This window comes from Neomonachus schauinslandi, chromosome 13, assembly GCF_002201575.2.
Source record: "Neomonachus schauinslandi chromosome 13, ASM220157v2, whole genome shotgun sequence".
Taxonomy (NCBI): Eukaryota; Metazoa; Chordata; class Mammalia; order Carnivora; family Phocidae; genus Neomonachus; species Neomonachus schauinslandi.
In genome coordinates, this window is record NC_058415.1 from 31,662,668 (window position 1) to 31,690,085 (window position 27,418).

Genomic DNA, 27,418 nt, shown 5'->3' on the forward strand with positions numbered 1-27,418 from the left:
CTGTTGGACATATGGGACCTGGTAAAAGGTATGCATTACATCTACTTGTAGTTCCCAAAAGAAGAGAAGGGTGAAAACAATATTTGAAAATATAATAGCTAGAATTTTCAAAAGCGAGAAAATATCAGCCCGGAATTAAGTCCTGTGAATCCTAAGCAGGATAAATATAAAGAAAGCACGGTGGCATATTGCAGTAATGCTGCTGAAATCTAAAGATAAAAACAAAAGGAATAGGAGCTGAGTTTTCATCAGAAATAACAGCTCTAGAACACAATGGAACTGCATTTGAAAACACTGCTAAAAAATTCTCAACTTGGGGGGCACCTGGGTGGCTCAGTCGTTAAGCGTCTGCCTTCAGCTCAGGTCATGATCCTAGGGTCCTGGGATCGAGCCCCGCATCAGGCTCCCTGCTCCGCGGGAGGTCTGCTTCTCCCTCTCCCACTCCCCCTGCTTGTGTTCCCTTTCTCGCTGTGTCTCCCTCTCTCTCTGTCAAATAAATCTTAAAAAAAAAATAAAAATAAAAATAAAAAATTCTCAACTTAGAAATACATTTCTAATGAAAATAGATTACAAAAAAATGAAGCCAAGATAATGATATCAAACCAAACCCAAGAATTCAGTACCAATAGACCTATACTATTACTAAAGGGTTGTGTAAGCAGAAGGAAGGTGATCTCAGAAACATGGAAATACAGGAAGAAATTAAAGAACAGAGGAAGGGTAACTATATGAGCAAGTACAGACTAGTCACAACACTAGTGAAGTTTATGTGTAGAATAAAGTGCATGACAACAGTGCAAAAGATGGGGGTTGATAAATGAAGCTGTGAAATTCTGACCTGATCAAGGAAGTGAAGTAAAACTTTGATTTCTTGGGTTTACTTACATGGTATATTCTCTAAGAACCACTAAATTATTTTAATAAAATTATTAAATATATAATTTTAATATAACTAAAATAGAATTTTAATAATTATAGTTAAACTAAGGGACGCTGGGTGGCTTAGTCGGTTGAGCGTCTGCCTTCGGCTCAGGTTGTGATCTGAGGGTCCTGGGATCAAGTTCCATGCCTGGCTCCTTGCTCAGCGGGAGCCTGCTTCTTCTGCCTGCTGCTCCCCTGCTTGTGCTCGCTGTCTCGCGCGCGCGCGCTCTCTCTCTAACAAATATTTTTTTAAAAAGGTAGATAAAATGGAAAACAGTAAAATGGTAGAAACAAACCCAAATAATGTCAGCCATTTATATTAACTAAATGTGAGCTTGATTTTATGGTTAAAGATGAACAGGATTAAAACAAAAACAAAACCCATATGCTGCTTATGGGAAAGATTCTTTAAATATGAAGTCACACAAGTTGAAATTACAAAAATGGATGGGATTCCAGGTAGATGACAACAGCATAGATTTTTTAATCTCCCTAGATGTCCTTTTACAGACATATAGAACAACTAAAATATCTAATTCAAAATTCATGGGCAACATCTATAACCATTCAAGGTGTTGTGGCATCCCCTAAAAAAAAAAACAAGATAGCTGGTGGGATAAATAACTGAAAGCTACAAGATCAGTGTCGTATCAGTAGCTGTGCAGGAGGTGGGAAAGGGTAACTACAGGTGTATAATGGACCCAAGAACTCTGAAATAAAACTAGTTCAGCAAACTGTTTTGAGAAGAGCAGCTATGGTGGCCATTTCTCAAAATGACCCCCAGTATTTCCCGCTTCCTGGTGTTCATTCACACCTTACATAGTTCCCTCCCACATTTTACTTAGGGTTACTTTTGTGACCAATAGAATATGGCAGGAGTGATGGTTTACCACTTCCAAGATTCGGTTATAAAAACATTGAAGCTTCCATTTTGGGCTCTCTCAGATCACTTCCTTTGGGGGAAGCCAGCTGCTGTGTTGTGAGGATTCATACACCTGGTGGTCTTGCCCTAGTTGAGCCTTTAGATGAGACTGCGACTCTGGTCAACAGCTTGACTGAAACTTTGCAAGATTTTGAGCCAGAACTACCCAGCTCTGCTGCTCCCCAAATCCTGATTGGCAGAAACTGTGAGGTAATTTTTGTCTTAAGCTGCTAGTGTTAAGGTGATTTGTTATATGACAACAGGACTAATACAGCAACTGAGGCTAGAAGGGGTATGCACACCAGTTTAGATGAGTACAAGCAGTTTGCAATAATAAGATTTTGAAGGGATTAGTGACAAGCAAGCTCTCGAAATTATCTAGCTAAAACTGTTCCAGGACAAAGCCCCATACAGAAAAACTACTGGAAATACATTCCAAACTGAGTAGGATAGGGACAATAAAGACAAAAAGAAAAAAGATTCAGTTAAAAATAGGGAAGGAGAATAGAGCCAGGAGATTTAAGAAAGTAAGCTTCCATAGTACCTTTTTAAATAATTTGAGACTTCATTTACATACAACAATATGTATTACATATTTTTTGTACTATATATTAAGTAAATGTTAGCAAGTGTGTATACCCATGCCACCACTGTAATCAAGATTAATAGAAGGTTTTCATCACCCCAAAAAGTTCTTATGGGCTCCTTTAGATATCTCCAGTACCCTCAGCCTTGGCCCCAGACAACTACTCATTTGCTTTTTGTCAGATTAGATTTTAGTTGCTATAGTTTTGAATGCTTCTCCAAAAAATAACAATTAAAAAAAGTGAGTTCTATGGAACTCTATAGCTGTGAGCTAATAAAGCTAAGTGAAATTATACCCTCCAGAGGTTCAGTACATTTAATTTTCTTTAAAAAGGCATTGATAAAATTACATATTAAAAGAAAAGGGAAAAAAATGTAACGTTGTTATCCTCATTCCTTTTAAGGAAAGTATCCCAGAAAGACATGCATGAGTCAAGAAAAGATGAACCAAGGATTTTAAGTCTAGCCAAACTGGCCTTCAGAATAAAGGCTGGAAACAAACTGTCATTACCTTGGAAGAACTAGGGGAGCTATTCTCATGAACACTTCCTGGAGAATGTTGTAGAGAACTAGCTTCAGGTCATCAGGATGACTGAAGAAAATTTGACATAAAGAGCAGTGATAAACATTAAAAATATTTTTAAATTTGGTGACACCTGGGTGGCTCAGTCGGTTAAGTGTCTGCCCTCAGCTCAGGTCATGATCCCAGGGTCCTGGGATCGAGTCCCATATTGGGCTCCCTGCTCAGTGGGGAGTCTGCTTCTCTATCCACCTGCTGCTTCCCTGCTTGTGCTCGCTTGCACTCTCTCTGACAAATAAAAAAAACCTTAAAATATTTTTACGTTTAGAAGTTAGGAGATAAAGGAGATACATAATGAAGAAAGTATAGTATGTAATGATTACATGATCTGACATCAGATATAACTAGGATGTGGGCGGAAATACAAAAAAGAATTTAAAACTTTTAAGTAATCACGATGACAACTAGTAAGAATGTCTTGTGTGTAATGTGGGATAAGGCAGAGACATATTTGTAACATTCTGATTTAGACATCCCTGGTATCTTTGATAACTAGTAGTTTCTGATTGGGGAGAAAGGAGAACCAGACACATAATTGTTTTTAGAGAAGTAAATTTACCCTTTAGTTCTGAATTTGAACAAAGCATTTGTGTGAACTCACTATTTTATATGTGTATTCATGTGTATGTTTAAATTTTGTAGTTCTGTCCACTGAAGAAGCCTTGAAACAGTGATCAACCTAGTTGCAGTAAGTTTTTCTAGTGCCTGAAGTATGGCTTTGAAATATTTCCACCCAGAAGAAATTGGGCTTCCTTATAGATAGGACTCCAGGCTAGAGGCAGAAAATGTGCAAGATGAACTTGAAACATCTTGTCTTAGGGATAACAAGGAAACCCACAAACACTGGTAACTAAATTCTTGTCAGAAAAATTTGGGAGTCAACTGGAAGTTCCTATTGGCCAAAGATAGTTTGAACATCAACAAGGAAAATAGCTACAGTGGATTGAAACACCTCATATATGTATGTGAATTCCTAGTAATATAGAAACTCATTGGTCACCTATATAGGAAATTAGGGAACTATTAAAGTTGCCAAAGAAAACACTTAGTCCATATTTTTTATATGATGTGTCACTAAGTCACCAAATAATTGATGAGGTGAAGTTTCTTTCTATTGAATTCTAGCAAATAAATTAGAAAGGAATGCTAAAACTGGAATGTCAACACTTTCTAAACCCCAGTGAATTAATCTTAGCATTGAGTATCGATGGCTGCTATCATCATAGAAAAAGACAACTAAATAAACTGGGTGCTTCCTAATAGAATAGACCTATAAATAGTTTTACCAAAACATGAACCTGGATTTGATTAACATTTCTATTTAGAAATGTTAATCAATGCAAGGATTGACTTTTTTTTTTCATGTAAAGGGCCAGATAGTGGTTTTAACCCTCGACAGCCAAATGGTCTCCACCATCACAGCTACTCAACTCTGCCATTGTAGCACAAAACCAAACACAGAGAATGCATAAGTTAGCAGATGTAGCTGTATTCCAGTAAAACTTTTATTTACAAAAGCAGGCAGCGGACCAGGTTTTTGACCTCTACTCTGGATCCAGCTACCAACTTGAAATGCAAATAACAGAAAAAACCTATTTAAACTACACTTTGGGAATGCAAATATTAGAATCAAGATATTGGGCAACTCTATAGGACAAATGGTGGTTCTTCAACAAATTGTAAAGAAGAAAAAGATAATGTGGGAATTGATAGAGTCTTTGAAACACAGGCAAAACTATATGATATGCTTAGGAAGACAGGTGGTAAGCCTGAAGAAAATTAAGGTAAATATATCTCTTGGAATAAAAGAGATTGAGATTGGGAGGGCGCATGGCAGGGGCTTCTGAGATAAACTATTCTGTCTTCTATGTTGGTTGGTGGCTATAAGATGTATACCTTATAACTGATTATACATTTATCTATGCAGTTTTCTGCATTTGAATATCTGACATTAAAAGTTTTAAAAGTGTTGCATGTGAAAGAAAACGTGGGAAAAGTCATCAAGCAAATTCTAACCAAAAAAAAGTACACTTTTGATATAAAATGTATTACTAGAGATAGAGACATTTCATAAGATGATTTAAGAATCCTAAATCTGTATGTACCCAATAACATTGCTTCAAAAATATAAACCAAAGTTGACAGAGTAAAAGGAGAAATGTATATACAAATCAATAATAGGAAACTTTGAAGAAGCATGTGTAAACAGGTATAAATTGTGTCTTTGAGGAATACGGCTTAGTATCTGAAGGACTTTTTAATAAGTCATCTTTTTACCTAGAGACTTACTATATTTACTGGAAATATGTTTAAATCTTTTATTTTGATTGATAGAGTATCATTTTACCTAGTGTTTAAATTTACAAGATAACTGTCTTCTAGCCAGATAATCTAGGTGAAGTCTGTAACTTTTTTTCCTCCTTTACACTAAAGTTACACTTAACTTTGAATAGTAACTAATCACTGTTGGACTTTTCCTGCCATTGGAAACAATAACTCAAGGTGATTAGAATACCTAGAATCCCAATTTTAAATCAACAAAGTTCAGTGGGTTTCCCAAATGACTCTTAATTGTTGGTATATGGTTTAGATTTTGCTGGCAAAAGTTAACTTCTCTTCTTTTTTTAAACAGGGGTTCTGAAGGAAAATTAAATGACTGCCAGATAAGATTCGTAAATGAAATCTTTAAGATCGAGAAACCTGGAGCTCATCCCCTGTCATTGGCAGATGGAAAGTTTTTAAGTACGGATTTTTCTTATGGGTTTAGACTACATATATTGTACTTGATTGGTATTTTAACCACTAGGAAATAACTTTTGAGAAAGTATAAAACTGTAGATCATGCAAACATTAGTAAAACAACAATTTTGATCTAAGACCCGTTTTGGTTTAGTGGATTTAATGGATTTTTCTCAAATGACAAAATTTGTTTTCCAGAAAATATTTTCTTGGCATTTTATTGCTGTTTTCTTGTTTTCTTGACTATAGATTCTGTCCAAATAACCCATTCAGTAATTTTGTGGCCACCCAAGATTGATTTTTAATAATGAGACTTATTTTTATATGAGTAGAGTCTGACTGACAGTAATGCCGGTTGAGCCTTGAGTTTCTGAGAGGTAATAAGTGAGGTTTAAACAATTGTGAGAGTGTTGGAATATAGCCCTGCCTCTTCACTGTACGTATTGTATTTGCTTAATATCATACAGCTAGTTGGTAACAGAGGTAGGAGTAGATTCTAGGTCTTTTAATTCATGGTTCAATCACTATCTTTCCAAATAGATTACTGTCTCATACTCTCTTAATTCTGGATTTTTTGGGGGAAAGCAATTTATTGGCTTTATGCCACATGTCAATATCTAGTATATATTTTTTTTAAGATTTTATTTTTAAGTAATCACTACAACCAACATGGGACTCAGACTTACAACCCTGAGATCAAAAGTTGCATACTCTACCTACTGAGCCAGCCACGAGCCTCAATATCTAGTAGATTGTTTTAGAAAAATACTCCAACTAAAGGCTTCTGCTTAACCTTTTCATACCGCAGTTGTGCAAGATAATATAGCAAGACAGTACCTTTAACAGATCACAAAATAGACTTTCATGTTACCAGTCTAAGCCATTCTCATTTTTTGAGACTGCAAAGCTGATATATCTAGATTTGAATTAAGAACCTTCAGGCATACTCTGTATGAGTACTTGTATGGTTATATCCTAGGAGTAAACGTAACTTGAATAAACCTATTTTTTTAAGATTTATTTATTTTATTTTAGAGGCGGGGGGATAGGGGCAGAGGGGGAGAGAAAAAGAGAATCTACTCCCCGCTGAGTGTGGAGCCTGACGTGGGGCTCAATTTCACAACCCAGAGATCATGACCTGAGCTAAAATCAAGAGCCAGATGCTTAACCAGCTGAGCCACCCAGGTGCCCCTGAGTAAACCTATTTAATGTGACTTAGTCATTCTCAGTAAAACACAATACAAAACCAAGACAGATGAGGGTTTTTTTGTCTTTCTGTTATCTCTTAGTACATCTGCATGTATTATCTTCTCTCTCATTCTCTGTATCTCTCCTCTGCCTAATACTAATCACATTATAGCTACAACTTTAAACTTGTATGTAAAGAAATCATTTCACAGCGACAGCCAGATTGCCTTTGATCACATCACTCCGTACCAAAAATCTATCAAAGGCATGTTTTTAGGTCTGTTATACATCCATTATTTCTATGTTGTCATGGCTCCCTTAGTGGAAGTGAACAAAATTGTGATCTGCCATTCATTAGCAAGAATAGGCACTGACCAGGGGGAAAGACAGTACTGAAATCAGTGCCTTTTCCCTTCCCCCCTCTCATTTTTCCAGTATGGTTCCCCATGTCCCTCATATTGCTAAATCAGTTCTGATACGGTAAATTTCCTCACAGTTGTGTACATATGTCAGAAATTCAAAATCTAGAACAATATTAATTTAAATATGGGGGCACCTAGGTGGCTCAGTTGGTTGGGCAACTGCCTTCGGCTCAGGTCATGATCCTGGAGTCCCGGGATCGAGTCCCGCATTGGGCTCCCTGCTCAGCAGGGAGTCTGCTTCTCCCTCTGACTCTCCCCGATCTTGTGCTCGCTCTCTCTCTCATTCTCTCTCTCTCAAAAAAATAAATAAATATAGGACTCCCAGGAAGTAATCACTCTAACAATGTATATTATTGTAGACATCTTCCACTATTTACATAATTCATCTTTGTGTATTAAAGATAAAATTCTGCAGTTCTCTTTTGAATTTCGTATACCTCATTACCTCTGTATTATGGTTCTTATAAACTTACCTTATTTTTAATAAAATCTTTCCAACCATTTCTCTTTTGACATTTTAAATTAAATTTTGTATTACGAACATTAAGATTTTTTTGTGTACATGTGTATATCTTAAAATTTCAACGCTTTGGCAAAAGCTGTTTGGATTTAGATAGGTTGGGGGGGCAGTAAATGCTACACCTCTTACTTGCCACAGTTCTGAACCAATTGACAAATAAGATAAAAATCAACTGAGTTAAAAATACTATTTCTATTACTGATAAAAAGTATGTTGGGGGGGGGCGCCTGGGTGGCTCAGTTGGGTAAGCAACTGCCTTTGGCTCAGGTCATGATCCTGGAGTCCCAGGATTGAGTCCCGCATCGGGCTCCCTGCTCAGCAGGGAGTCTGCTTCTCCCTCTGACCCTCCCCACCTCATGCTCTCTCTCCCTATCTCATTCTCTCTCTCAAATAAAAAAAGTATGTTGGGGGCATAGCTTGAATGGGAACCAAAATGGGCTTGCTAACTCTTAACAAAATCAGCCCTCCCCGTCTTAGTTTAGCCCACTCAAGGAAAGGTTTAGGTCTGCAGGTACATGGTATTTAATTGTTCCATTTATTAAGTAGTTAGATCCAAAGAACTTTGTGCAAGAGAATGTTGTATACCCTTGAATTCTGACGACACGTGTCCTTTTGGTGCCCTGGTGAGTTCACTGCATTGGCCCTGGAACTTTCAGTCTGGTCAATGCAAATTTTAAAGTCAAGAGTATACATTATCCTCTTGCAGGTAGTGATGCCTGCTACACCTGGGCTTCATCCCTGTTATTTTGATAAGTATAGAATGACGCTCAGGTGTTTATTATTAAAGTCCCACACTTGATTATTCTTTGTGGTTTTTTCCTATTAAAAAAAGCTGTATGCTACTTTCATGTGTTTTTCTTTGTAAGATTCATAGATGTAAAAATCCTAACACTGAGCTTGTTATAATTTTATTCTTAATAGGGAAAAACGATCCTGAGTGTGACATTTGTGGTGGAGATCCAAATAAGAAATGTCGTTCTTGCTCCTGTCATATATGTGGTGGAAAACAAGAACCCAACATGCAGCTTCTATGTGATGAATGTAACATGGCCTATCATATTTACTGCCTGAATCCACCTTTGGATAAGGTCCCTGAAGAGGAGTACTGGTATGATTATCAGGGTTTTTTGTTGTTGTTACTGTGTTAAGAATTGAATGTGAAATATGTATTTGAGCCACCAAAAGAAGATTTCTGAAGATATATAATGTGTATTAAAGTGCTTAAAATTTTTGCAGCCAATGGTTACTTGGCATCGATAACCTTATTTGGTTATTATAATGGCTTGGGAACCGGTCTCTAGCTCTATTTTTTAATCCTTGCAATCCTTCCTCTAAAAGGAGTCTCTGTTCTTTCAAAAATGCAAATCTGATTGTGTTAACTCCTTTAAATGTCACCCTATAGGGCCTTGCACAATACTTTTTTAGTTGATTTCTCCAGGTGTATTTCTTATTTTTCCCTTTCATTTTCCCAAATATTCTATACTCTAGCCAGATTAAATATCTTTCAGCTCCTTAAGTAAGTCATGTTCTTTCTCTTCTCTGGGTTTTACACTTGACACATTTTCTCTTAGAAGTATTTTCGTCTTTGCTTAACCTTCAGGATGATATTTATCCTTCAGGTTTTCACTTAACTATGACTTTATCTGGGAAAGTGGGTGGTCCCCTCTACCCCCCAGTAATTCTATTATTTTTTTTATTTTTTTGTGCTCATTTTTAAAAATTTTTTTAATTTAAATTCAATTAATTAACATATGGTGTATTAGTTTCAGAGGTAGAATTCAGTGATTCATCAGTCTTACATAATACCGAGTGCTCCTTACATCACGTGAGCTCCTTAATGTCCATCACCTAGTTACCTCATCCCCCCACCACCTCCCCTCCAGCAGCCCTCAGTTTGTTTCCCATGATTAAGAATCTCTTATGGGTTGTCTCCCTCTCTGATTTTGTCTTGTTTTATTTTTTCCCCTCTTCCCCTATATGATCTTTTTTTTTTTTTTTTAAGATTTTATTTATTTATTCATGAGAGGCAGAGGGAGAAGCAGGCTCTCCGCTGAGCAGGGAGCCCGATGAGGGACTCAATCCCAGGACCCTGGGATCATGACTTGAGCCGAAGGCAGACGCTTAACCATCTGAGCCACCCAGGCTCCCTTGTTTTGTTTCTTAAATTCCACATATGAGTGAAATCATCTGATAATTGTCTTTCTCTGTTTGACTTATTTTGCTTAGCATAATATCCTCCAGTTACATACATGTCGATGCAAATGGCAAGATTTCTTCTTTTTGATTGCTGAGTAGGAATCCATTGTGTGTGTATATATATATACATATATACATATGTATATATATATATATGTATATATATATACATATATACATATATATATATCCACTTAATCTGTCAATGGACATCTGGCTCTTTTCTAGTTTGGCTGTTGTGGACATTGCTGCTATAAACATTGGGGTGCAAGTGCCTCTTGAGATCACTACTTTGTATCTTTGGGGTAAATACCCAGTAGTGCAATTGCTGGATCATAGGGTAGTTCTGTTTTTAACTTTGAGGAACCTCCATACTATTTTCCAGAGTGGCTGCACCAGCTTGCATTCCCACCAACAGTATATGGGGGTTCCCCTTTCCCTGCATCCTTGCCAACATCTGTCGTTTCCTGCTTGTTAATTTTAGCCATTCTGACTGGTGTGAGGTGGTATCTCATTGAGGTTTTGATTTGGGTTTCCCTGATGCCAAGTGATGTGGAGCACTTTTTCATGTGTCTGTTGGCCATTTGGATGTCTTTCTTTGGAGATGTGTCTGTTGATGTCTTCTGCCCATTTCTTGATTGGATTCTTTGTTCTTTGGGTATTGAGTTTGATAAGTTCTTTATAGATTTTGGATACTAGCCTTTTATCTGATAAGACATTTGCAAATATCTTCTCCCATTCTGTCGGTTGTCTTTTGGTTTTGTCGACTGTTGCTGTGCAGAAGCCTTTTATCTTGATGAAGTCCCAATAGTTCATTTTTGCTTTTGTTACCCTTGCCTTTGGAGACATGTCTAGCAAGAAGTTGCTACAGCCAGGGTCATAGAGGTTGCTGCCTGTATTCTCCTCTAGGATGTTTTTTATTTTTATTTTTTCAAGATTTTTATTTATTTGCCAGAGAGAGAGAGTGCGAGTGCGCACAAGCAGGGGAGCAGCAGGCAGAAGGAGAAGCAGGCTCCCTGCTGAGCAGGAAGCCCGATGTGGGACTCGATCCCAAGACTCCAGGATCGTGACCTGAGTCAAAGGTAGATGCTTAACCAACTGAGCCACCCAGGTATCCCTCACCTCTAGGGTTTTGATGGATTCCTGTCTCACATTTAGGTCTTTTATCCATTTTGAGTCTGTTTTTGTGTGTGGTATAAGAAAATGGTCCAGTTTCATTCTTCTGCATGTGCTTGTCCACTTTTCCCAGCACCATTTGTTGAAGAGACTGTCTTTTTTCCATTGGACATTCTTTCCTGCTTTGTCGAAGATTAGTTGACCATAGAGTTGAGGATCCATTTCTGGGTTCTCTGTTCTGTTCCGTTAATCTATGTGTCTGTGTCTGTGTATGTGTCTGTTTTTGTGTCTGTCTTTTGTAATAGAGCTTGAAGTCTGGAATGTGATGTCTCCAGCTTTGGTTTTCTTTTTCAACATTCATTTGGCTATTTGGGGTCTTTTCTGCTTCAATACAAATTTTAGGATTATTTGTTCCAGCTCTGTGAAAAATGTTGATGGTATTTTGATAGGGATTGCACTGAGTGTATAGATTGCTCTAGGTAGCGTAGACATTTTAACAATATTTATTCTTCCAGTCCATGAGCATGGAACATTTTTTCCATTTCTTTGTCTTCCTCAATTTCTTTCATGAGTATTCTGTAGTTCTCTGAGTACAGATCCTTTGCCTCTTTGGTTAGGTTTATTCCTAGGTATCTTACAGTTTTGAGTGCAATTGTAAATGGGATCAACTCCTCAATTTCTCTTTCTTCTGTTTCATTGTTAGTGTACAGAAATACAGCTGGTTTCTGTGCATTGATTTTATATCCTGCCAGTGAATTCCTCTATCAGTTCTAGCAATCTGAGGGTCGAGTCTTTTGGGTTTTCCCCAGAGTATCATGTCATCTGTGAAGAGTGAGAGTTTGACTTCTTTGCCGATTTGGATGCCTTTGATTTCTTTTTGTTGTCTGATTGCTGAGGCTAGGACTTCTAGTACTGTGTTGAACAGCAGTGGTGATAGTGGGCATCCCTGTCGTGTTCCTGACCTTAGAGGAAAAGCTCTCGGTTTTTCCCCATTGAGAATGATATTTGCTGTGGGCTTTTCTTATATGGCTTTTATGATACTGAGGTACATACCCTCTATCCCTACACTATGGAGAGTTTTAATGAAGAAAGGATGCTGTACTTTGTCAAATGCTTTTTCTGCATCTATTGAGAGGATCATGTGGTTCTTGTCCTTTCTTTTATTAATGTGATGTGTCACATTGATTGATTTGCAGATGTTGAACCATCCTTGCAGCCCCGGAATAAATCCACCTTGTCTGTGGTGAATAATCCTTTTAATGTACTGTTGGATCCTATTGGCTAATACCTTGTTGAGACTTTTTGCATCCATGTTCATCAGGGATATTGGTCTGTAATTTTCCTTTTTGGTGGGATCTTTGGTTTGGGGATCAAGGTAATGCTAGCCTCATAGAAAGAGTTCGGATGTTTTCCTTCCATTTCTATTTTTTGGAACGGTTTCAGAAGAATAGGTATTAATTCTTCTTTAAATTTTTTTTTTTTTAAAGATTTTATTTATTTATTTTTTAGAGAGCGAGCGAGAGAGAAACAGCAGGAGAGGGGAGAGGGTCAGAGGGAGAAGCAGGCTCCCCGCTGAGCCGGGAGCCCGATGTGGGACTCGATCCCAGGACCCTGGGATTATGACCTGAGCCGAAGGCAGACGCTTAACCATCTGAGCCACCCAGGCGCCCATCCTTTAAATGTTTGATAGAATTCCCCTGGGAAGCCATTCAGCCCTGGACTCCTGTTGGGAGATTTTTGATTACTACCTCAATTTCCTTGCTGGTTATGGGTCTGTTCAGGTTTCCTATTCTTCCTGTTTCAGTTTTGGTATTTTATATGTTTCTAGAAGTGCTTCCATTTCATCGAGATTGCTTAATTTGTTGGCATTATAGTTGCTTATAGTATGTTCTTATAATTGTTTGTATTTCTTCGTTATTACTTGTGATCTTTTCTCTTTTATTTATGATTTTACTTATTTCAGTCCTTTCTCTCTTCCTTTTGATAACCCTGGCCAGGGGCTTCTCACTTATTTTAGATGTGCCTATAATAGTACTTAATGATTATTAAGTGCTTAATATATGCTGGACACTAACAAAGTGCTTTATATGGATTATTGTACTTAATCCTATGAGGTTAATACGTAGAACCAGGCACTAGGGTTAAATACACTGTCCGAAACCTATACTTCTTTTAAGTAGTCTTAGCTACAAAATGAAATCATTAGAAAAAAGACTGGGAAGAACATACCCAAAGTAATAATAAACTTTTTCATGTCATACTAAGAAGTTTTTTCTTTTTCTTCTTTTTTTTTTTTTAAAGATTTATTTATTTATTTATTTGACAGAGAGATAGAAAGCACAAGTAGGCAAAGAAGCAGGCAGATGGAGAGGGAGAAGCAGGCTCCCCGCAGAGCAGGGAGCCCGATGTGGGACTCGATCCCAGGACCCTGGGATCATGACCTGAGCCGAAGGCAGCTGCTTAACCGACTGAGCCACCCAGGCGCCCCAAGAAGTTTTTTCTTCTTAAGCTATGGAGTGTTGCTGGCATGGAGGCTCAAGTTAAAGAATGTCACACTCAGAAATACAGGCATACTTCAGAGATAGTACAGCTTCCAGACCATTGCATTAAGTAAATACTGCCGTAAGGCAAGTCAGATGAATTTTTTTGCTTCCCAGTACATGTAAAAGTTATGTTCACACACTATGTTGTAGTCTATTAAGTGTGCAATAACATTGTTTCTAAAAAAAATACATACCATAATTTTAAAATACTTGATTGCCAAAAATGCTAGCCATCATCTGAGCTTTCAGCAAATCTTAATCACTGATCACAGATCACCCTAACAATATATAATAATGAAAAAGCTTGAAATACTGCAAGAAATACCAAAATGTGACACAGAGACAGTAAGCAGATGTTGGAAAAATCGCACCAATGGACTTGCTCAACACTGGGTTGCCACAGATCTTCAATCCGTAAAAGAACACAGTATCAGTGAAGTGCCATAAAATGAGATGTGCCTGTAATCACATCACAGTTGGGTAGCTGGTATTATTGTGAAGAATAGATTATTTTCCATTCCTTTGGCCTCTCCCCACCTATTAAGAAGGTGGTTATTGTATTACCACAGAGGCTGTAAGGGTGGGAGAAACGAAGGGATCCTACTTCTTCCTTTTACCCCCTCCTTCTCCCTTGCATGGTTACAAACTGTATTTTACCATCTATAAACAGTAATTATATTTCCTCTAAAGTCTCATATATTTTTCTTCCCTTTTGTTTCTGTGGAGGATAGTTCCTGCTTCTCTAAAATGCAAACCCTTCTACCTGCCCTCACAGTTTCATAACCCTTTGCCTTTTCAGGAACTTCACTCCTGTAGTTAATTCTCAAATTGCCATTACTGGGTCATTCTCATTAGTATCCTGGAATCTATTCAGTCTTCCAAACACACACACCCCCTTCCCTTGATCCCATTTCTTTGCTTCCTTTATGGCAAAGCTTCTGAAGAGCTATCTTCATTGATGATTTCCATTTCCTCTTGTCCTGTTCATACTTCAGCTCTCCACTTGGACTTTCCTTCCCACAACTCCACTATATTTATGTTAAGCTCAAAGACACGTTTCGTGTTGCGAAATCTAATGGTCACTTCTAAGTCCTCTCCTTACTTGTACTTCTCGGCTCTTTGTCTTTGTAGATTGTATGATACCGTATGACCTAATTTTTATTGTATCTCACTTGGCCTTTCCTTCATCTCCGTTTGTTTTCTCATATCTATCAGATTTACGAGTTTTCCAAAGCACTACTCACTTGCTTTTTGTCTTCATGCTTGCTTCCTAGATGACCTCATCTGATCATGAGACTTTAAATACCAAGCTAATGATTCTATATTTTCAGTATCTTTGTATCTTAATCTTCCATGGGTTCTATATTCCTGTATTCATTCAACTGTTTACTTGATGGACAGCACAAAATTAGTCCAAATGGAGATCTTGATTTCCATAAACATACCCCCTAAAATCCTGCTCCTCTCCCAAAAATGCTATACTCATCTAGTTGTTCAGGCTGAAAAGCTATACTTCCTCTCTGATTTCCTCTTCACCCTCCTCACATATTCTACATCCTACATGAGCAGGTCTTGTCAGTCCTCCATAATCTTTCTCTGCTCTCATCCTTCAGTCCAAACTAATGTCACTTCCCTGAACTGTATAATAAATGCTTAACTAGTCTCCTTGCTTTCACATTGCTTGCCAGCTATCCTTTCTACCATAGTAGCAGAATGATCTTACTAAGTCCTGAACTGAGTAACAGGGTTACTCATGTGTTTAAAATCCCCTAGTGTTATCCTGTTGCACTTAGATGGCATGTGCTTAGGTTTTATTCTGACCTGGCCCTGCCTGCTCTATAACCTCATTGCTTATCTCTGTGCAGTTTATTTTGCTAAACTTCAGATCTACCCACCTAATGTTTTTCAAGGCATACCACTCCTTCTTAGGCCTCAGGACTTGTATACTTAATGTCTTTTTGCCAGAATGCATTCCCTGGCTTCTTCATAGGACTGACTCCTTTGATCTTAGCTGGAATATCACCTCAGAAAACTACTCTATCTAAAAACACATACCATTTCTTTTTTTTTTTTTTTTTTTTAAAGATTTTTATTTATTTATTTGAGAGAGAGAGAATGAGAGAGCACATGAGAGGGGGGAGGGTCAGAGGGAGAAGCAGGCTCCCCGCCGAGCAGGGAGCCCGATGCGGGACTCGATCCCGGGACTCCAGGATCATGACCTGAGCCGAAGGCAGTCGCTCAACCAACTGAGCCACCCAGGTGCCCCAACACATACCATTTCTAATCACTCTTAACACCCACATAACCCTGATGTATTTCCTTTATAGAACTTGCCCACTTCCTGAAATTGTTTCATTGTATGTACTAGTTTTCTTTACTCTGTACAAACATTTTGATCATATTTATCCCCAGCACCAAAATAGTGCCTGATATATCTTTTCTATTTCTCCAAATCATGTTGTTTGCATATTTAACCTCTGAGCTCATTTTCTCACCAGAAATAGTACCTGCTTTGCCCCTAAGATCTCTGAAAAATTATAGTTTTAAAGGTTAGCACATTGGGTAAAATCCAGTCTTAGAACAAATTAATTTTTGGAAGCCTCCTGATTTCCCAATTAGAAGGGATTTTACTTGATAATACTTATTACTTTCTCCTACATTTTAATTTTTGCCTTCGTTTTGTATGTGTATATCACAATCTAATTTTCTCAGAATCAGGGGACTGAATTACATTTTTCTTTCCTCTAGTACTAAACAAAGTATCTCATAATTAAGCAGTCAGAATTAGCTGGTGGGCATGGATGGTTTTTTGCTCTAAACACTATATGGAGTAATTATGAAATGGAAAGTATAGGCACATTTAATATTAATGGTGAGAGGGGCCAGTTGATCTTTATCAGGATATCCCTCAAGTTTGTATTCCTTGGTGATATAGGAACACCAATCTATATCTGAATGTCCAATTCAGAATATGAATAAAGATATAGAATCTGATTCTATAGACATACTTATACTTTGCTTTTTAGGAATGATTTAAGGTAGCTCATAATGATATGCAAGTTATAGTAGGTTGACCAACTACAATATATAGTAGATTGACCAACTGCAATAGGCCAAAGGACAAAAAGTATAGAGAATTAAAACAGAACCTACGGATAAGGCTAATATAAACAAGCATCCTTGGATCCTGTATATTAGTTGTGATAGAGTATACATTTTTGACTTTGAGAGTTTTAATAATCAGTTTAGATGGGGATGTAACCTGAATTCAGTTGCATAGTTGAACATTCAGTCTAAGATCATCTATTCTTGCTACCTCTGTTTTAATAATAGGAACTTCAAATGAATAAATTCCATTCTCCAGGTTAGTGATAAGATCAGAGTTAATGGGCGCCTGGGTGGCTCAGTTGGTTAAGCATCTGCCTTCGCTCAGGTCGTGATCCCAGGGTCCTGGGATCGAGTCCTGCATTGGGCTCCCTGCTCAGTGGAGAGTCTGCTTCTCCCTCTGCTCCTCCCTCCCCAACCCCCACTCGTGCTCACTCTCTCCTTTTTTGTTTCTCTCTCCCTCTCTCTCGCAAAAATAAATAAAATCTTTAAAAAAAAAAAAAAGATAGTGCATGATGCCATTTGAATTGGACAGCTTTGTCTGGCTTTTGAACTGAATTTGAGATTTTATGATATTATAATCCTTTACATTCTTTAAAGGAGTGATAAGGTTTTGGTTTTGGTTTTTTCTTTTTCCTGCTAGCTTAATCATGTAAATATTTTCAAAAGTTTAATATTTAAATGCCAGCTGAAGATCTATAATATACACCAAGTATTACATCTTAAAACTTGTTCTGACCTGGAAAGACCATTCTGTTACTAGCTTTAATATGGTATTATCAAAATTCCTTTTTCTTTTAAAGGTATTGTCCTTCCTGTAAAACTGATTCCAGTGAAGTTGTAAAGGCTGGTGAAAGACTCAAGATGAGTAAAAAGAAAGCAAAGATGCCATCAGCTAGTACTGAAAGCCGGAGAGACTGGGGCAGGGTAAAGAAGAAAGTCTCCTTTTCTTCCTAGCTATAACATTTATGACTGTAATGCAGGTTATAATATTTCAATACCAACAGTAGTGGTGATAAATTATGCTTTCCGTATCAGAAATATTAACGAATAACTATAATTATATAATTGTTAATTTACTATAACTGTTAGCTGTATGTTAATGAAATCATATAAATTATGTATTGTTAATCATATAGTTAGGTTTCTATTTTATTCTCATTTTTATGGGAATTAAGGGCTTTAAGATTTGACATAACCAGTTTCTCAAATAGCTTGTTTGTTTACTTATAGGGAATGGCCTGTGTTGGTCGCACTAGAGAATGTACTATTGTTCCTTCTAATCATTATGGACCTATTCCTGGGATTCCTGTTGGATCAACATGGAGATTTAGAGTTCAGGTATGTTTTAAATTGGTTTTGTTGAAAGGGTAAAGTTGGGTATAGTTAAAATTGTAGCAGTGTCAGTTTCTGTTGATTATAAGTGGACTAAGGTTTTGTCACATAGCATTCAGTTGTTAGAATAAAAGATTCTCTATAGGATGGGTAGACTCTTCCCCATAGCTTAAGACAGAGGACCATACATCATGGAATTAGGCATCAGCTATGCCTTTTCATCACTTTGTTTTACTGTTCTGATAGTTAACATTATTGTTAAGCTTTCTAGAGAATTTTCCTTGCTGAGAATTTAATATTTGAAATATTAAATTTTTTTTCTTTAAAATATTTGGTAAGTTCTCACTTAATATCATTGAAGTCCAAGAAAGCTCCCTTAGGTGTCTTGTTTGCAACTTATCCTCCTGAATGAATGTTAAGGTGTTGGTCAGAGGAAGTGCCCAGATAACCCAAGGATAAAATTACTTCTCTTTTCCTCTTGAAGGCTCTACTGTATTCATTTCTAACTTCTTTTTTAGAATGGTAATTTTATCATTATTAGAGAGCTTAAGTTATCTTCATTTTCTGTTTCTCAGAGACAACCACTTTAAAGTTTTAATTGTTTCTTCTGGATTTACCTTATTTCTAAATAGCATGTTTCTACTGCTTTTGTCTTCATATTTTAGTTTAACTTCTTTCTATGGAAGATGGCATTTAGTTTAACACACTCTGTGTCTTTCCATCCTTGCAATGGTTATATTATAATTTTGGCTAAATCCATATGCATGTTTTATGACTTTAGATCTTTAAATACAGTAAAAAAAAAAATACTACAGGTAAATACAATAGAATGTTATAAATACAATAAAAAGTACACTTAGTATATTTTTAATTGCCTTGGGTTTTTTTGTTGTTGTTTGCTTTTTTTTTTTTTGTATACCTGTCACTAATTTATTCCCAAATTCTAAAAGCCCTATTAATACGGTCTCAGATGAGTTTGAGGTTGTTGGCCTGAGCAACTACAAGGGTGGATTTGCCATTTAGGAAGTGGGGAAGAGTAAGATTTATTTTCATCAGGATTGGTGAGGTTGGGAACAGGTGGTCCTGTCTTCTGGAGTACCTGGTGTTTTCAAGACCTAAACTCAGGCTCTGATGCTTTCATTAGCTTCTCATTGGCTTCTAATGTGTGTCTTTCCCTACCCCGCTATGCAGGCTTGGATTTCAGCTTCTTTTTCTCTAAGAATAATTATATGATAAACAAATGAGTTCTGATACTTCTCTCAGGGAGTTTGAAGTACACAAAGTGACACTGTTCAGGGAGCCAAAATTGAAGATAGATGGGAAGAAGCAGTAGGCCATTGAAGTAGTAGAATACATAAGTAAATTTAACAAATTGGGAAGCATGTTTGGGTAACATTGAGTAGTTTTGGCTCAAACATATATGCTCTCTGAAGGAGAAGCTGGAGATAAGAGTTAAGGTGGGGAAAGTAGATAGGAGCCAGATTGAGAGAGGGTAATATGTAATATTTGGGGCTTGATATACAATATGACCATTTGATGTTGAATATTAAAAGCAGATTTATTCTTAAAAGTATTGTTATGTTTGTGATGGGTAGAATGGGATTTGAAGAGAAAAACTGGAGGCAGTGAAAAAGGATGTTTATAGTATTCATGACTCAAACTAAGATTATAGCAGTTGAAGTAGAAAAAGATGTATTTGAGAGATTTAGGAGATTGATCAGCAGTACTTATGACCAAAATGGGTTTGAAAAATAGAGAAGAAGAATGAGTCTCTTGCCTGGGGTGCCTGGGCTCCTCATTCGGTTAAGCATCCTACTCCTGATTTTGGCTCAGGTCATGATCTCAGGGTCATGAGATTGAGCCCCTACTTAAGATTCTCTTTCTCCCTACTCCCCCCCCCCCCACCCACCTGTACACACCCTCTCTCAAAAAAAAAAAAAGAATAAAATGACTCTTGCCTTTCTGATGTGACTAGGGAGCATGCAGTAATTGAAGAGAAGAAATAGGATAGGAAGGGATCTGGACCACTGATAAACAAATTCTGTTTTACCCAAGTTGAGCTGTAATGACCAGTAGACATAAAATGGTATTTAATAATTATTTTGAAACTCCGAATTCTAGGTCTGAGCAGTTTTAAGGTCACCAGCTTAGTATCTAAGGGATATATAGTTGGAAAGAAATAAAGTTGGTGAGCAAAAGGTAGAACTCTGAGCAACATTCAGTTCTTAGTTGGAGGCTTTTAGGATACAATAATATATGTGAAAGCATTTTATAAATATAATTTGACTATTCAAAGGTATTTTGAGACTCTCTTTATTTCATAGGTGAGCGAAGCAGGTGTCCATAGGCCCCATGTTGGTGGAATTCATGGTCGAAGTAATGATGGGGCTTATTCTCTTGTCCTTGCTGGTGGATTTGCGGATGAAGTAGTAAGTCATGATACAGCCTTGTTCTTTAGAACCCATCAGTAAAATACAGAAGCTTTTTCTAGCATATATCAAATCCCATTTTTTTTTTTTTTTTTTTAGCATAGTCTGTATGTTGAAGTGGTCACTTCTGTACAAATTACAAGATAAATCAATTGGCGGTCTTTAATCTTTACATGTACTGATTTATGTATATATGTGGTAACTGATTATTGCAATGAAAATACATTCTCTATAGAGCTCATTTTTTTAAATTAAATTTATTATTTTGGGATGTTGTAGACTGACATGTAGCCTTAGAAATACTGTAGATATCTCTGTGCCCTTTACCCATCCCCTCCCAATGGTAACATCTTACAAAACTGTAGTACAGTATCACAACCAGGATATTGACATTAATACATTCAGGTCACTGAACATTTCCCTACCACAAGTATCCCTCATGTTGCCCTTTGATAGCCACACCTACTATACCTGCCCTCCCTAACCCCTGACAACCACTAATCTATTCTCCATTTCTATAATTTTGTTGTTTCAAAAATTTTTAGAAGTGGAGGGGCGCCTAGGTTGTTCAGTCAGTTAAGCGTCTGCTTCTTGATTTCCACTTCGGTCATGATCTCAGAGTCATAGGATAGAGCCCTAAGTGGGGCTCCGCATTCAACGGGGAGTCTACTTGAGATTCTCAGTCTCTGTCTCCCCCTGCCCCCTCCCCTCCCATGCTCACGCTCCCTCTCTCCCTCTCTAAAATTCTTTTAAAAAATTTTTGTAAGTGGAATCATATAGTATGTGACCTTTGGGAATGGCACTTTTCACTCAGCATAATTCTCAAATTGTGGCATGTATTAATAGTTTATTCCTTTTTATTGCTGAGTAGTATTCCATGCTATAGGTATGCCACAGTTTGTTTAGCCATTCACTCATTGAAGAATATTCAGATTGTTCCAATTTCTGACTTTTACAAATAACTGCAATAAACATTTGGGTACAGGTTTTTTTTTTTTATAAATATAAGTCTTCATTTTTCTGTGATAAATGCCCAGAAGTGCATTGTTGGGTTATATGGTAGTTGCATGTTTAGTTTTTTAAAAAACTGCCAAATTGTTTTCCAGAGTGACTATACCACTTTACATTCCTATTAGCAGTGTGTAAGTAAGTGATCCAGTTTCTCTGCATTCTTGCCAGCATGCAGTGTTGTTGCTTTGTTTTACTTTAGCCATTCTGATAGGTATGCAGTAAGATCTCATTGTGGTTTTAGTTGACATTTCCCTAATGGCTGATGGTGATATATCTTCAGGTCATTTGCCCATCTTCTAATTGAGTCCTATTTGGGGTTTTTTGCTGTTCATTGAATATGTAGTTTGCAGGTATTTTCTCCCAGTCTGTTTCGTTGGTTTTTTTCATGATATGTTATAGCTATGTAGAGGCCAAGATATAGTATGTTTTCAGACAAAGGTAGAAGAGCTTGCCATTTTTCTAACAGGCCAATTTGTCAATACATTTACACTAACATGGCAAAGGAAACTAAAGATGGAAATATGCAGGGTAATTATTTGAGTACTCATATAACATGCATATTTTTAAGCTGTATTTTTTAGAAATACAAAGGATGTTGTATAGTTTACTACAGTTGGCACTTAATTTTTTTTTAGGGCTCTGTAAGAAAACAAGCCAGCTAAAAGTAGAATCTTTTTAACATGTTTTTAGCATCTAGCCAGGTGTGTTTGATCTGGACTCTGACATTTGTGTGTGAGACTTTGGCCTAATTGTTTTACTCCAGTAAACCTCAGTTTCCCCATGTGTAAAATAGAAAAAAAAAGTACCACCATTTTATATCAAAATTATTGATATTAAATGAGGTAATTTATGTAGTCTTAGCATATAACAAGGATTCAAACAGTTGTATTGTCTATAGCAGAGCTTATCTTAAATACACAAAACGTAAACATGTAGAGGTGAAAACAAGTACCAAGTTGAATTGGGATGGTTATTACTACTTCCCTTTTTCCTCATCTTTTGAATACAGTTACTAGTCAAACATTAAACATTTGTAGAGAAAAGTACTGATAGCGAGCTGTTAATTATGTGTCTTAAGCAATTCTCAGTCTGTTAAATAATATAAAGAATAATTCATTTTGGAGCTAAAACAAATAGGCTTAGATCACCAGCTAAGATATATTTGGAGATGTTAATATATTTTATAAGCATTTTTAATCTTTTGATCGCTTATTGCAGGCAGGTCTATCTATAGAAATAGGTGGAGGAAACCTGAATAAACTTTTCTCATTTGAGAAAAAAATTTGTTTTGAAACCTTTAAGTATAACATTCATGGAGCCCATAATCTTTGTTTTGTCCAGATGAATGGACATGAAACTACTGAATACCTGTTGATAAACTAGTTAATATTTTAGTCTAGTAACTTGAGAATCAAATGCTAGTTTTAGTGCCCTGTGTTAGGGTAACCTCACTTGAGGAATGAGAACCCACAAAGATGATCTGCCTTTTATAGCTGTCCTGAGAAATAGTTTGCTCAGTGATCAGGAACAGATTCTGGAACCAAACTGGATTTGTATCCTGGTGCCATCTCTTACTAGCTAAGTGACCTTAGGCAAGTTAATGAACCTCTGCCTCATCTATAAAATAAGGCTTTAAAAAAATACTTCATAGGGTTGATGTGAGCATTAAAAGAATACATAAAGTGCTTAGCCTAACTTCACACACACACACACACACAAACACACAGTAAATGCTAGGTAGGTGTTACCAGCAGTAAAGTGGTAGTACCCAGCTTTGCAAACATGAAAGGGGTATTTTGAGAGAAACTGGCAGAGATTGAAGCTGTATAATAGATAGCTTTGAAATAAGGAATCATTAAATGTGTCTGGGAAAAGTTTAATGATCTTAACTATGGTTTCAGATGTTTATCTGATAGTCTTTGTGGGGGGCAGTGAGAAGATTGAGATGAAGGTCTTTTGCTTGATAATGGTGATGGCGGGAATAGGAGCATCCAGTTTATTGTGTTAGGCAGCTACTTTACAACTTGAGAGGAGTTGAGATTGGGAAATTGAGTCACTCTGGGGCAGTAGTATGTCCCCTATACAGATGATGGTTTCTTACATGAGGTGTTCCCAGACAGCAGGCTTCTTTAGGCTGCTGACCCACAGGGATACAACTTTGTGGAGCATGGACTAGAATATGTAACAAATTTGGGCTGATCATTTTTCCTTAGGAAAATTAGTCTGAACTAATATATTGGCTGAGTTCTGACAGTCCATCAATTCTTTTTTCCCCTAATAATAATTAAAAGTTTCTGTTGGTGTGATGATTAAAGTATAGATGAGCTAATGACATAGAATTTTAATTATTCCTACTTGATTATTTGTTATTTGAAGAATAATCAGAAATGTTTTTGTTCTTTCATTTTAAACACTACTGAGCATAGGTTGCCCCTATTATGCTCTCCTAGTCACCACTACTTTTTCCTTTATAGCACTACCACAATTATAACTTTAAAAGTTGACAGGGGTGCTGGGGGGCTGGAGGGCTCAGTTGGTTAGACATCTGCCTTTGGCTCAGGTCGTGATCCCAGGACCCTGGGATCAAGCCCCGCGTTGGGCTCCCCGCTCAGTGGGAAGCTTGCTTCTCCCTCTGCCCTGCTGCTCCCCTTGCTTGTGTGCGATCATGCACTCCCTCGCTCTCTCTCTCTCTGACAAATAAATAAATAAAATCTTTAAAAAAAAAAAGTTGAGAGGGTTATGAATATGAGCATTGTGAAGTCAATCCAGGTACAATTTGGAAGACTGTTTCTGATTAAGAAGTGTTCTAGGCTGCTCTAGATGTAGTTACTTATTAGATTTCCTTCAAATGGAATACACACTAAAGATGAAATTCCTTAATGCCTTAGTCTTTATAGACTTCAATATTAGATCAACAAAAAGTGAAGTCATGATTTTTGGACAGAGAAAAGTACTTCTGAAACCATGAGATTTTAGTTAGGACTTAATCCAAAAACAAGATGCAAAATAATTGACCTTTATTACAGACAAGGATTTAGTAGAGAAAACTTCATTATCTTTAGTCTAAACTAATTAAAATCTTCCAATAAAGAAGAAACACTATTGGATGGGGGAATGAGCAAAATGGGTGAAGAGGAGTAGGAGATAGTCTTCCAGTTATAGAATGAGTAAGTCGGGAATAAAAGGCGCAGCATAAGAAATACAGTCAGTGGTATTATAATAACATTGTATGGTGACAGATGGTAGCTACACTTGTGGTGAGCACAGCATAATGTATAAACTTGTATCACTGTGTTATATACCTGAGACTAACATAATTGTGTGTCAACTAACCAAAAAAAAGAGTTAGAACCACCACTATTTTGATAATGTTAGTAGAGTTAATTTGTATACTGATACTCTTCTCAACTGATTTTGAGTACTGAATCAGAGACTTAGTAATATCAATATAAATTTGTAGCTATTACAGAGATATTTTTGGTCCTAGTTTATGTAACATCTACTTCCTCTGGCATTTTTTTTTCACATTTAGTAGATACTTTATACAAATTTTAGTTTTCAAATTCTTTTCCAGTGTTCTTTTTAATGATAGGCAATTATTTCACCTGAATGTAATTTAAGTGAGTCTATACAGTGTGAAATGTGAGGAACTTAATATGCTGTTAGGATTTTAATTTTGAAATTGAACAACAAACTTAGGTATAGTGTAGATTACTGATGGGAAATCAGATATGAAGTATTTACTAATAAAATGGTATTCTATGAAAACCTACAAGATAATATTGATGTTTATTTTAATACCATTGAATTAAATGAAACAATATTCCCAGTCCATCAGGTCTTATTTTGTAACATTCTAGAGATTATTAAATTGTATATATAGCATGAGACTAGCCACATTTGGAGGTATTGAAAGCTCTAACTTTAAAATGATCAAGTGATGTAACTTGATATAACTTGAAGATGTACTACATACACAACTGCATTTGAGATATTTTGGCAAATCTCTCCCAAGATGCCTTGAGAGAGAACATGTAAATTCATAACATCCTAACCAAATGTTCTGACTGTAAAATAAGAATTGGCGAGATTATACTTGGGTTTAGGTATCTTAATGCTGAAAATCTTTTCCTGTAGGACCGAGGTGATGAATTCACATACACAGGGAGTGGTGGTAAAAATCTTGCTGGTAATAAAAGAATTGGTGCACCATCGGCTGATCAAACATTAACAAACATGAACAGGTACTCTTTATTGTTAGAGTTTGTAAAGACTATCTATTTGGGCTTTGTATAAAAGTTTGATTATAGTAATATAATTTGTAAGTTAGACTGTAGGGGAGAATCTTAAATTGAGAGTTAAAGATCTAAATTTAAAATCCCATTACCTGATTATATAATTGTAAGCATTCTAACTTATTTCTTCATACTGTTTTTTAAATGACGTAATTCCCAGTCTTAATACATGTGTTTTGCATTTGAAAACATGTTGAAACATTTGAAGGAAGGGAACCTATATAAGTGAAATTGAGGACAAGGTGGCTATCTGCTATCCCATAGGTCAAAGTTATGTTTTACTCAACACAGATTTATCTTTTAAAGTAACAAACTTCTTAAGAGACTCACCAGTGTGAGATAGGTTTAAGTTTGGGAGCCGCATTTGTGGGCATAAGTGAAACATCAGATAAACTTAATCAGAACTACACTCAAGGTGCTTTTAGAATTTATAATAACGTCTCTTAAGTGTTATAAAAGAATGTTTAGTTACAAAAGTGACCTTTTCTAAGTAAATACTTATAAAGCATTACAAAAGAGCCACCTTGTGCTGACCTTTGTTCTATAGAAGTATTAATGATATTCCAGCTTCCATGGGAACAAAAAAATGACTTCAAAATGTTTTATTTCATATATGCATGCTATAGCAATAATAAAAAAGTGACCCACACCATCAGATAGCAATGACCACATTATAACTTGTCGTATTGATAATTTTTTGACCAATTTCATAAAGTTGAAATTTTTATATCCTATTGTTAAGGGTGTTTTATGGATTGAGTAAAAATGAGTATTTTTCTTTCTTGAGTCTAAATCACTCGGTTTTAAGTAGTGTGCCCTTAATTTCTGATTACTGTGTGAAGTAAAGAATACACCAGTATGATTTCAAGAATTTGTTGCATACCAAATTACATACAGTCTGTTTTTATGTCTTCCTTCTATATTATTTCTGACAGTAGGATTATTTAACTGAACCAGCAGAGGAGACAGGTCAGATTTGCTGGTGAAAACATTCCTGAGGCAGGAGTCCAGTCCCTAGCTAGTATTTTTCTAGCAAAATAGCAGGTCTTCAGGAGGAATGATCTTAAAAGGATTTAGAAATATTTTGATGTGTTTTTGTCAGTGAAAGTGTATCTTGAATTTGTAAAAGGGCTTTTTTACATTGTCAAATTTGAAAATAATATTTACCTTTTAATAACAATAGATTATTTTGCTTGAATGAAGTTTGTTTCCTAACTTCCTGCATTTGTAATATACATGGTAAATATTTTCCAAGCTTTTAAAGAATCTAATAAGTATAACCCTGTTTGCCATATGTTATAATCTTATTAGAAAATAATTGACAAGTAGTAAAAATGTTTGTATTGAAAGGAAGGTAGTGAATATAAAATATTAACTCAGAACCATTTAGGATTGACTTATCATAGGGACTCTGACATCCATTCTGTTAGTTTATACATTAAGCTTTGAGTACGCATTGTGATTGTAAAGACCTCTGGGCAAAAGATACCTATATGTTTTATAAGCATGAA

General features: G+C 36.5%; 1 protein-coding gene across 1 annotated transcript in view; it reads left to right on the forward strand.

Annotated features, from left to right (window-relative positions):
- The window catches only part of UHRF2 (ubiquitin like with PHD and ring finger domains 2), a 93,315-nt gene that overhangs the window by 46,800 nt on the left and 19,097 nt on the right, over nucleotides 1-27,418 (forward strand). The window contains exons 5-10 of the mRNA XM_021682408.1: nucleotides 5,641-5,750; nucleotides 8,799-8,985; nucleotides 17,641-17,764; nucleotides 18,071-18,178; nucleotides 20,497-20,601; nucleotides 25,750-25,856. Of these exons, the coding sequence (XP_021538083.1) occupies nucleotides 5,641-5,750; nucleotides 8,799-8,985; nucleotides 17,641-17,764; nucleotides 18,071-18,178; nucleotides 20,497-20,601; nucleotides 25,750-25,856 (741 nt within the window). The remainder of the gene's footprint in view (nucleotides 1-5,640; nucleotides 5,751-8,798; nucleotides 8,986-17,640; nucleotides 17,765-18,070; nucleotides 18,179-20,496; nucleotides 20,602-25,749; nucleotides 25,857-27,418) is intronic.